The sequence below is a fragment of the Lynx rufus genome, unplaced genomic scaffold (genome assembly GCF_022079265.1).
Source record: "Lynx rufus isolate CCGP_SWC_20201006 ecotype Redwood Valley unplaced genomic scaffold, mLynRuf1.p SCAF_45, whole genome shotgun sequence".
NCBI lineage: Eukaryota > Metazoa > Chordata > Mammalia > Carnivora > Felidae > Lynx > Lynx rufus.
Window position 1 is genome coordinate 846262 of NW_025814862.1, and position 11844 is coordinate 858105.

The following is an 11844-nucleotide window of genomic DNA, read 5'->3' on the forward strand; positions in this document are numbered from 1 at the left end:
CTGCTTCAGATTCTGTGTCTCCCTCTTTCTCTGGTCTTCCCCTGCTTACGCTCTGTCTCACTTTCAAAAGTAAATAAACGTTAAAAATAAATAAATTAATTAAAATAAATAAGTAAGTAAGTAAATAAAATAAAAAGAATTCTGCCTATAGGACCTAGGGATGATGCTTTTGTTTTTCTTCTTGCACTTTAAAGCTGTTGTACTGGGACACTTGGGTGGCTCAGTCAGTTAAGAATCCAGCTCTTGATCTCAGCTCAGGTGTTGATCTCAGGACCATGAGTTTAAGCCCCGTGCTGGGCTCCATGCTGGGTGTGAAGTCCACTTAAAAAATAAAATTTAATTTAATTTATTAATTTTAAGAAGGTGTTCTGTTGTCATCTGGTGTTCATAGTTTCTGATGAGAATTCATCATATCTTATCATTATTCCCAGATGCACCACGTGTCTCACTCCACGGCGGCTTTCAAGATTTTTTTCATCTGTAGTTTTCAGAGTTTGACGATGTAGGGGCTTTCATAAGTTCGACAGTTGGACAGTTGGATATCACCCCATAGGCTCCTGAAGCTCTGTTGAGTTTTCTTCATTCACTCTTCTCTCTTCGGGTTGAATAATGTTGATTGATTTGTCCTCTGCTTTACTGACTAATTTTTAATGATTTGCAGTCTGCTGTTAAACCTATTCTACAAATTTTACATTTCAACGATTGAGATTCTCAGTTCTACATTTTCTATTATAGTTCTTCTTTATTTTTTTAACAAAAGGCTTTAAAAAAATTTTTTTTAATGTTTATTTATTTCTGAGAGAGAGACAGAGCATGAGTGGGGAAGGGGCAGAGAGAGAGGGAGACACAGAATCAGAAGCAGGCTCCAGGCTCTGAGCTGTCAGCACAGAGCCCAACACGGAGCTTGAACTCACAAACTGAGATCATGACCTGAGCCAAAGATAGTCGCTCAACCTACTGAGCCACCCAGGTGCCCCAACAAAAGGCTTTTTTTTAGAACAGTTTTAGGTTCACAGCAAAATTGAGAGGACGGTATAGACATATCCCATATGCCCCTTGTCCCCCCACATATGTATAGCCTCTCCCCTGTTATCCACAGCCCACCAGAGCAGGAGAGCTATTATAACTGGTGGACCCACATGAGGGGTGCCTGGGTGGCTCAGTTGGTTGAGCATCCGACTTTGGCTCATGTCATGATCTCACGGTTCGTGGGTTCAAGCCCCACATCGGACTCTGTGCTGACAAGCTTAGAGCCTGGAGCCTGCTTCGAATTCTTTGTCTCCCTCTCTCTCTGCCCCTCTCCTGCTTGTGTGCGCTCTCTCTCTCTTTCGCTCTCAGAAATAGATAAATGGTAAAAAAAATTTTTTTTAAAGATTAAAAAAAGTAAATAACTGGTGGACCCACATTGACATGTTATCACCCAGAGTCCACAGTTCACATAAGTTCACTCTTGGTGGTGTGCATTCTGTGGGTTTGGATGAGTGTATAATGACATGTGTCCACCATTATAGTATCACACACAGTATTTTCACTGCCCTGAAAATCCTCTGTGCTCTGCCCGTTCATTCTTCCTCCCTCACTAACCCCTGACAACTACTGATTTTTTTTATTGTCTCTTTGATTTTGTCTTTTCCAGAACATCATGGCGGGGTCAGATTGGCTTATTTCACTGAGTAATACGCATTTAAGATTCTTTTTATGGTTTGATAGCTCCATGTCTTTTTATGGTTTGATAGCTCATATTTTTTAATGTTTATTTTTGAGAGAGAGAGAGACAGAGTGTGAGCCAGGGAGGACAGAGACAGGGAGACGCAGAATCTGAGGTAGGCTCCAGGCTCTGAGCTGTCAGCACAGAGCCCAACGTGGGGCTCGAACCTGGAGACTGTGAGACCATGATCTGAGCCGAAGTCAGACACTTAACTGACTGAACCACCCAGGCGCCCCAATAGCTCATTTCTTTTTAATGTTTTTTTTTTTCTTTGAGAGACAGAGAATGAGTGGGGGAGGGGCAGAGAGAAAGAGAGAGAGAGGGAGGGAGACACAGAATCTGAAGCAGGCTCCAGGTTCTGAGCTGTTAGCACAGAGCCCAACACGGGGCTCAGACTCATGAACTGCAAGATCATGACCTGAGCTGAAGTCAGACACTTAACTGACTGAGCCACCCAGGTACCCCACTCATTTCTTCTTAGCACTGAATAGTATTCCATTGTCTGGAGGCACCACCATTTATTTATCTATTCACCTATTAAAGGACATGTTGGTTGCTTCCCAGTTTTAGCAATTATGAATAAAGCTGCTATAAACACCCATGTGCAGTTTTCTGTATGGATATAAATTTTCAGCTTCTTTGGGTAAATACCAAAGTGTCCAATTTCTAGATCATGTGGCAAGATTGTGTTTAGTTTTGTAAGATACCACCAAGCTGTCTTCCAAAGTGGCTGTAGAGTTTTGCATTCCCACCAGCAGTGGATGAGAGTTCCTGTTGCTCCACATCCTTGTCAGCATTTGGTGTTGTCAGTGTTCTGGATTTTGGCCATTCTAACAAATGTGTAGTGGGTATCTCACTGATGTTGGTTTTTTTAATTTTTATTATTGAAGTATAATTGACATACAATGTTAACCTAGTCGTTGTTCTGATTTGCATTTCCCTGAGAATGTATGACAGAAGCACTTTTCTTATGCTTATTTGCCATGTTTATGTCTTCCTTGGTGAAGTGTCTGTTAAGGTGTTTGGCCCATTTTTTAATCAGGTTGTTTGTTTTCTTAATGTTGAGTCTTAAGAGTTCGTCGTATATTTTAGATAACAGTCCTTTATCAGATACATCTTTTGCAAATATCTTCTCCCATTCTGTGGTTTGTCTTTTCATTCTCTTGCCATTGTCTTTCACAGAGCAGAAAAATTTTAATTTTAGTGAAGCTCAGCTTCTCAATTCTTTCTTTCATGGATCGTACCTTTGGTGTTGCATCTAAAATGTCATTGCCAAACCCAAGATCATCTAGGTTTTTCTCCTGTTATCTTTTAGGATGTTTATAGTCTTGTGTTTCATATTCAGAGCTGTGATCCATTTTAAGTTATTTTTTGTGAATTAGGGATGTAAGGTATTCGTCTATATTCATATTTTTGTACATGGATGTCCAGTTGTTCCAGCACTGCTTGTTAAAAAGACTGTCTTTTCCTTCATTATGTTTCCTTTGCTCCTTTGTCAAAGACAAGTTGACTCTATGTGGGTCTATTTCTGGACTCTCTATTCTGTTCCCTTAATCTGTCTCTTTCATCAATAACCACACTATCTTGACTACTGTAGCTTTAGAGTAAGTCCTAAAGTCAGGTAACGTTAAGTCTCCAACTTTGTTCGTCTCCTTTAAAATATTGTTGGTTGTTCTGGGTTGGTTCTTTTTTATAATCTGCATTTCCTTTTTTTCTCTCTCTTTCTTTCTTTCTTTCTTTCTTTCTTTCTTTCTTTGAGAGAGAGAGTGTAAGCAGAGGAGAGGGGAGAGAGAGAGGGAGAGAGAGAGAAAGGATCTTAAGCACGCCACATTCAGTGTGGAGCTGATACACAGCTCGATCCACGACCCTGGGACCATGACCTGGGTTGAAATCAAGAGTCAGACGCTCAACCTACTGAGCCACCCAGGCACCCCATATAATCTCCCATTTTCTGCTAATAATTCCTGTCTATTCACTCATCAAGACAATTATTTTTAGTAATTATTTGAATGCATTTTCTTTCATTTTTTAAAAAACATTTAAACAGCTGCTTTAAAGTCTTTGATATGTCTAATATCTGTGTCATTCTGGGTCAGTTTCTATTTAGTGTTTTTTTTCCAGTTGACCATGAGTCATATATTCCTGCTTCTTCGCATGTCTAATAATTTTTTGTTTGCATGCTAGACATTGTAATACAGTCTAGTCTTTTGCGCTGAAGAGTGTTTACTTTTGTTATTGCAGGCAATTCAGTTACTGGCTGTTGACCTTGAACTTATGTAGGTTTGGCATTATGCTCTGTCAGGGCAGATATGTGGAAAGCCCAAGGTCCTTCCCAGGCTCCTCCGAAGTGGTGGAACTCACCTTCCAAACTCTGCCTCCCCTTCAGACCATGTAGAGCTCTGTCTCTAGCATTGTTACAGTAGGTCCAGGGTAGGCCTTACCCAAAGGTATGTTCCTCATTCCTGAAGTAAGACCATTGTGTCATCTCAGTTGGTCTTGGGATGTCAGGCAGTGTTTGCACTGTGGCTGGATGCACTGGAGATCACTGTCGAATCTCTTATAACTATTCTATTTAACCCTGCTGCAGCCACTGTCTGGTGAACTTGTGTGCTGTCCTGAGCTTGCACAGCCCAGCCTTCCACACGAGGATGGATAGGGAAACCAGACATGGCCTTCCGTCCCTCCCCCAGTTCCCTCCATGCTGCTGGCTCACCCCACAGATTTAGCTGCTCCAGCTGCCCCACTCTGTGATCTCTGCCTCCTCAGCTTCATGTGCACAGAGGTGCACCACCTAGATTTCATGGCTGGGACATTTCCCTGGGCAGATTGCTGCTAGGGTTTTTGAGAGGCCCACCTCATCAGCTGCCCTTCCCCACCTATTGTCCACTGCCTAGACACAGTTGCTTGGTATATTTTGTCCAGTTTGATAGTTGTTTATAGCATGAGGACTGGTCTGGTACCAGTTATTACTCCATCAAAGCCACATTCCTATTGTTCTTGCTTCATAAATGATATGCCTATTTATCTCTTAAAGAGATAGTCATAGCTCTTCATTGTGAATTGTACCCTTTATCATTGATAAGTATGGTATATAGTCTGTCTTCATGCTTTTGGCTCTGAATTCAACCTTTCCTGTTACTGACACTGTACCCCTGTTTCTCTTGTGTGCACTCTCCTGGTATATCTTTGCCAGTCATTCTTTTGGTGTCTCTCTTACACATAGCACAGATTTGGATTTAACTTTGGAATCCAGTTATAAATCTGTTGAGTATATTTGTATGGAGAAATACAAGGGCAAGTTCTAGGAAATCATGGCACCTAGTGTCAAGGGTGGAGAAGGAAGTAATGTTGTTTTTGTCATTACTTACAGTGGGTTGTCAGATAATCTGTCAAGTATGAGGTTGACTATTTTATCTTAGGCCCCAAATGACAAAAGATGAACAAATCAATGAATTTAACAAAAATTCCATCTCTCTCAGTATCCTCCCATATTTCAGTTAGTTGCATAACCAGTTCTATAGCCATAATCCACATATTGTTTTAGACCTAATCCCACTGGTAAGTAGATTCCATACTCTCTGCCAGATCATCTGTTAAAGTTCTCTGGTTATCTCTTATGAGACTAGAGTTAATCTTCCAGTCCTTCAAGAAGAGCTTATGGGAACATATTCTTTGAGTCCTTACATGTTCAAAAATGCTTGTCTATTGTTTTTATACTTGAACAGCAGTCTGGCTAGATATAAAATTCTTGGACCGTGCCTGCCCTCACAGCCTTCTCTGTCTATTGCCACAGATGTGGCCATGGAACATTCTGAGGACAGCCTAAACCTTACCTCACAGTCAACTTGATCTTTTTGCCTGACCACCAAAGGGCTTTTATTTTTCCCCCCTCAGTCTGGTGATTTTCCTAAGGCATATCTTAACATTGACCATCCTGAAGCCTGTCTTTGGATTTGGATTGTAAGACTTCAGTTTCTAGAAATTAGAATTGATTTTCTAAATCATTGAGTGTTAGAGCATCTCCACCTGTCTTCTACATCTGCTGTTTTCTCTCCAGTCTGTTGTAACTTTTTGTTTCTCTTTCATTTTGCTCACTTTGTATCTTTCCTGCTCTTCCTATCTAGTTCCAGTCTCCTTCTGCTGTTCCCATTCCCCTTCATTTCTTTGAGTTCTTTCTTCCACTTCTTTCCTGTGCTCTGTCAGTTCAGCTTTCCTCCCTCTGTGTTTGCTACTTTGGGTTCTTCTTTTATAGAGGTGATTGCTTCATGAAGTTTTGTTTTGTTAAATTATGGCAAAAATGCTTGGTGGCAATATTTGTTTGCTTCCAAGGAATATTACCATTTGTATGTATGTATGTATGTATGTATGTATGTATGTATGTATGTATTTTGAGAGATAGAGAGCAAGTGGGGAGGGGCAGAGAGAGAGAGAGACAGAATCCCAAGCAGGCTCCATGCTGTCAGCACAGAGCCCAACACAGGGCTGGAACTCACAAACTGTGAGATCATGACCTGAGCTGAAACCAAGAGTTGGACACTCAACCTACTGAGCCACCCAAGTGCCCCTACCATTTGTTTTAAAATGTTTCTTTCCTCCTTTTCCCTAGTTTTATCTTTGCAGAGATGAGGAATTCTTAACCAAGACTGCTATGGCCCCATTAGGAAGTGAATTAGGAGAAAAGGGTGTGCTGGTGAGACGGCAAACTTCAGGGCAGCAAAAGCTTGTGGTGCACAGGGCTAGACCAATCATGGGATCAGTAGAAGAAAGTGGCCATTGTGCATTGTCACAATGATGGCAGAGTGCCTTTGTCATTTAGTGTGTGGGACAGAGATGCCAGATTGCCTTGCCATGCATGAGATAGTGCTGTATAACCACAAGTGGTCCTGTGACCACAAAGGCAGCTCTGGATCCCTACCTGTTGCAGGAGGCACGTGTCGAGGAGGGGTCATCACACAGCACTGACTGTGGGAGCGCTCAGCCCCCAGAGAGCGGTTGGCTTCCAATGGCTCAACACAGATAGAATGCGTCTGTGCAACTCCTTGTTTTGTTTTGCCTGCCCCCTTCTCAGAACCAGGCTAGGGACTAAGGTTTCAGCCATGGCCAGTGTGGCAGGCTCTGCAGGTGCTCCTGTGACCTGCACCTTCCTGTTGTCCCCCACTCCTCCTACCTGCACCCACTGGCTCCCCTTCTTGGTGGCTCTTCAACCCCTCTTGCTGAAGATGGAGTTTGTTTCTTGTACTCCTCTTGCTTTGGGGTCGGTGTGAGGTTTCCCTAGAAGGGAGAAATGCAGACTTTATTCTTCTATCAAGCAGGAAATGCCTCTTGCATTTCATTAGAGTGCAGTGTATTTCTGTGATGAAGGACTCCAGGACCCAGCCCACTGAGGTCTTTCCTGAGGGCCTGATAGAAAGGGAAGCAGAGTAGCTCTGTGGGGCCTCAAGGGCTCTCTGAGGGAAGGGGCTGAAGTCTCCTCTCATAACCCAAGGGTTCAGCCAAGGGCAGTGGTCAGGCTGCTCCCCTCAGGAGGTCTGTGCCTAGCTCCTGGGAGGTAGGGGGTAAGTTTATAGGAACATGCAATCATCTTGGCAGCCTGCATTTCCCTCCTTGTTCCAGCTGCCAGACCGGGGATGTCCACAGGTGGGAGCCCCTGTGACAAGTCTAAAGCCACTTCATGGTTCTCTCTGCTGCTCTTGATCTTGTAGGTATGCAAAACTCATGAACTCACCAATCCCGGGATTGCTGATGTCAAGATCCGGCCAGACCGCAAGATCCTGGCCACTGCAGGCTGGGACCATCGTGTCCGTGTGTTTCACTGGCGGACAATGAAGCCACTGGCTGTACTGTCCTTCCACAGTGCTACTGTCCACTGTGTGGCCTTCGCTGCCAATGGCTTGCTTGCTGCAGGGTCCGGGGATCAGCGCATCAGCATCTGGTCACTCTACCCGATTAGCAGTGACTCATCCACTCCCTTGTCAGGACATGTGGAGGACACGGAGGTGGGAGCCCATGCCTTGGCCTGACCCAGGCATGTAGTAACCGTGCATCAGGACCCTTGAGGACAACCAGTCACAGTTATCTTCCTCCAGTTACGAGAGGTGTCCAGTCCTTGGAGTCCTCATTTTCTTCACAAGGCTTGGGTTTCCTTTTTTTTTTTTTTTTTTTTAATTTTTTTAAATGTCTTTATTTTTGAGAGAGAGAGAGAGAGAGGGAGACACAGGATCCGAAGCAGGCTCCAGGCTCTGAGCTGCCAGCACAGAACCCAACACAGGGCTTGAACCCACGAACCGTGAGATCATAACTTGAGCCTAAGTCAGACACTCAACCAACTGAGCCACCCAGACGCCCCGGCTTATGTTTCCTTTTGTGAAATACAGCCTCTGTCTGACAGTGACTGCAGTTTACAAAGAGTAACCGGGCCAGACACCTGGGCATCTGTGGTCCAGGTGAGAGGCCAACCTGGGGATACTATTTTATAATAAACTTCCGGTTGCAAACCTGCAGGTTCAAAGTACAAATTCTCCAAGGTGACACCCTTCTTCCCCCTTAGAGTTAGCTCTGAGAGCCATCCTCAGACTTTCCAATGGGCAGGACAGTTGACCCCTGTCCAGTGGGGGGTACCGAATGTGGTCCCCAGGTCCTGCTGACTCCATGTGGCTCCTTATACCCAAGGATGGCCAGGAGCTTCTGATGCACAGGGCTGAAGCCAGAACTAGTAGAAAGAAGTGACCAGACCCTTCAAGAGAACACGGCAGAAGCAGGGTGGCCACGGCTGATGGCAAAGGTAACTCTGGGCAGAGAGAGCTCATGGTTCAGGGCCAGGCCAAACGCAGGACCCATGGGAGGATGTCCCACCCCAAAGAGGGGAAGACCAAGGATGGCAAGGGCAGCTTCAGGGTGAAAAGCATAGCAGAATTAAGTATGGCTGACACAGCCATCAATGACACAGTCCCAGCCAGTGCCGTGCACTCAGGGCAACTGGGAATTAGCAACCAAAGTAGGCAGTGCACCCAGTCTCCTTCCATGCATGGCTGGGCCCAGCCGTCAAAGCTGGGCTATTGATTGGGAAGGAAGTTGGCCCTGGAAATTGGGATGGAGGTTGTGGGCAGGTAGGAAAGCTGGGGGCCTCAAACCCCTTTGTTGCACTGGCTGTTTTGCCAGAAAAGCCCCCTTTGGTCCCTGCCTGAAGAGGTCAGTCCTTCTTTACCTAAAGGACGTGGAAGGGCTTCCCCTGGGTCAGGGTCCATGTGGGATACTCAGGACCAGCTCCCCCACCTCACAGCTTGCCTTATAACTAAACTCAGGCCCCAGGAGGCCCCAAAGGGTGAGGTACAAAGTGTGGCCCGTGATGAAGTGGCAGTGCTCCAGAAGACCCTCATGCAGACAGAAATCTGGAGAACACGTGTGGGATCCAGGTGGCAGGAATATGAGATGCATGAGGCCAAACCCATTGAAACAGGGCCACTAACAGAGGGTCTGGACTCACTGCAGCCTGAGGAGTTAGAAAGGACCCCAGGGTTTGGTTGCTTGGTTGAAACATGGACCACAAGGCAGGTTTGCTAAGTGCAGTTGAAATGCCAGAACAACCTCCGTGTACTGCAGAGGGAATGACCTGAGGGCTCAGGGGGATTGGGGTGCTCTAGGGCACTTACCACTGAGACCTGCTCACCCTCCACAAGAGGGGCTGGAGCATGTGCCTTTCCCCATGTCTTGGAGGAATACATCCACAAGGGGAGCCCAGCGTCCTTGAAGAGCTCTGTGGTCTCTCTTCTCTGCAGGTCAGTTGGAGCCACTGCCACAGAGCAAGGATCTCTAAATGCAGTGGAGTCCGTGGATCTCAGAGTGGCAAGGCCTAGTGGTGGCACTTCATGACCCAAGACATGGTAGGTGTGGTTGTGTGGTGGGCAGCGGGACCACTGCAGCCACCAGCAGCCAGACTCACAGAGGTGCAGGTGTGGGCTGGTGGCCTTGGGGCCCTGGAAGTGGAGCTGATGGGAAGCCTACTCAAATCTGGCTTGGTCTGCTTGAGCGGAAGCGTTCTGGATCTAGCAGACAGATGTCTGACCCAGGCCACCAAAACAGAGGCACAGCCCCTCCATCACAGACCCAGGCCTTGTGAGGAAAGATCGCACTGCACTGCTGACCACGTATACTTCGAATCTTCTGCCCAGCCTCCCCAGTGACCTACGGCTACTCCCGAGGGGACGGCACACTGTTGGAGCTCACTGACAGCCCTGCCTGGGGACTGGCTTACCCACATGGGCCCTGTTGGACAGAGGTGCTGTCCTCTGGCACCTTTGGGAGGGACCACGCTGGCCCCAGAGTGTCCTGTGGCCAGGCTACCAGATGTTGGGGGACCCATCTAGAGGGATTTCCACATCATGAATATCCGAAGGAGAGGCTCTGTTTAGGCTGCAGGCACTTGAACCTCACCAGACATGAGGGGAACTGCCGAGTGAGCCACATTCGGGGTGCTCCTCACAGGGAGGCTGTCAGGTCAGAGACCATGGAGGTTGGCTGAGCCACAGCCCTGCCATGACTCCCACATACCAAGGACGTTCTAGAACAGCAGCCGTGGGCTGCTCAGTGCTGCTGCTCACCTCCCTTCTCTTTCTCTCTGCAAGAAGCACCCATCTGGTGACATGACCACAGGCAGTGGGACACTGGGTTGTGGGTGGTCATTCTGAAAAATGAACCTTTGCTAATCCTGCCCACGGCCAGGCAGCCACAGGCTGATGCTAAACAGCAAAGGATTGTTGGATGAGTCTCGGAACGCACCTAGCCTCCTTGCTAAAGCAAAGCTGTGAACGCACAGAGTGGTGTCAACATCCCACCCTCACCAGCACTTTTGGGAATGGGCTGCGCTGCAGGCAGTTGCCGGGAGGGAGGGGCATGCCTGTACAGCAGGGGAAGGGAGAGGCGAGCCCCTTCAGTTACTCTGCATGCCCTTCAGGCAGCCCTGCCAGAACCCACTGCCATGGCTGGGAAGCCTGTGTGGGGGTGCCGTCCACCCTGCCTCAGCTCTGGCCCTGAGGCATCAGGCCTGGAGCTGGTACAACCTCAAGAGGCTGTGAGCCCAATGGCCAAGGAAATGGTGTCCCTGCCCCTTGTATATGCCTGTGTCATCAGTTCATCAGGAATCTTGGGGACTCTGTCTCTTGGCAGAATCACCATATTTACAAAAACAGCCATGGAGGTGTGTGTTCCAGACAAAGGGACAGGGTAGTGCAAGTCAGCATGAGGTTTATTAAAGCCAGAGATACTTCCAGAATGTCTGAGGTGCGCTGTGTGTGTTGACTGCCTGTGTCTTGCCCCTGGAGATGGTAGAGAGGAGGTGTTGGCAGACGCAGACCTGGCGTCCATACCTGGCCCTCACCTTCCTGTTAAAGGCACCAGCAGAGGTGCATAGAGGATCACAGGCAACTGACCGTGCACTGGGCTCTGGGCTGTCCCACCGGGGTCACATGCTGGTGAGCAGTGTCCGGGGACGTCTTGTGGCCAAATCTCTACTTATGGGGGCCAAATTGGGCTGTGACAGCCCTGCAGGCCCTGTGTGTCTCATGGGGTCTTGTGGATAGGCAAGCATGTTCTGAGGCCAGCCAGGCTTTATGGATGTTATAGGGAAAGACTGGTGGCCAGGACTTTTGTCCATTCAGCTGAGCCACCTGGAACCGCAGTGGCACCAACTGTATTAGAAACGCTGGTGTCTGAACCAGCGTGGCTCTCCTCTCGGCCCACCATGGGGCCCGAGGTTTTGTACAACAGGATCTGAGGACGTTAGCAAATCACCACAGACCTGACCAGTCTCAGACTCCCCGCAGCATCATCAAAAACAGGGGCCCCACTCTGACGCCCAGCCTGGAGAAGATGCTTCATGTTTGCAAAGTCCCAGATAGTCCTTGTCATGTCCCTCCTCAGACCTGACCTGGTGTCGGTGGCTGGCTGCGCCACGGGACCCAGGTGTGCAGGAGCACTGCTGTCTTCCAACAGCTGTGCGGCCCCCTTGCTGGAAGCACTTAAGCTGATCTCCCTGACCATCCCAGGGTGGGCTACAGAGTGGGCACAGCGGCGTCCCTGCAGCTCTCCCGCAATGACAGGCAGGTGCTCGATGAGGAGGAGCCTCTGTGTAGATCCACAGT

At 47.7% G+C, this 11844-nt stretch overlaps 1 protein-coding gene across 1 annotated transcript in view; it reads left to right on the plus strand.

Moving 5' to 3' along the window:
• Positions 1–7840, plus strand: part of GNB1L (G protein subunit beta 1 like) — a 59389-nt gene extending 51549 nt beyond the window's left edge. The window contains exon 7 of the mRNA XM_047098263.1: positions 7411–7840. Within this exon, the coding sequence (XP_046954219.1) occupies positions 7411–7728 (318 nt within the window). The 3' untranslated portion in view covers positions 7729–7840. The remainder of the gene's footprint in view (positions 1–7410) is intronic.
• The last annotated feature ends 4004 nt before the right edge of the window (positions 7841–11844 follow it).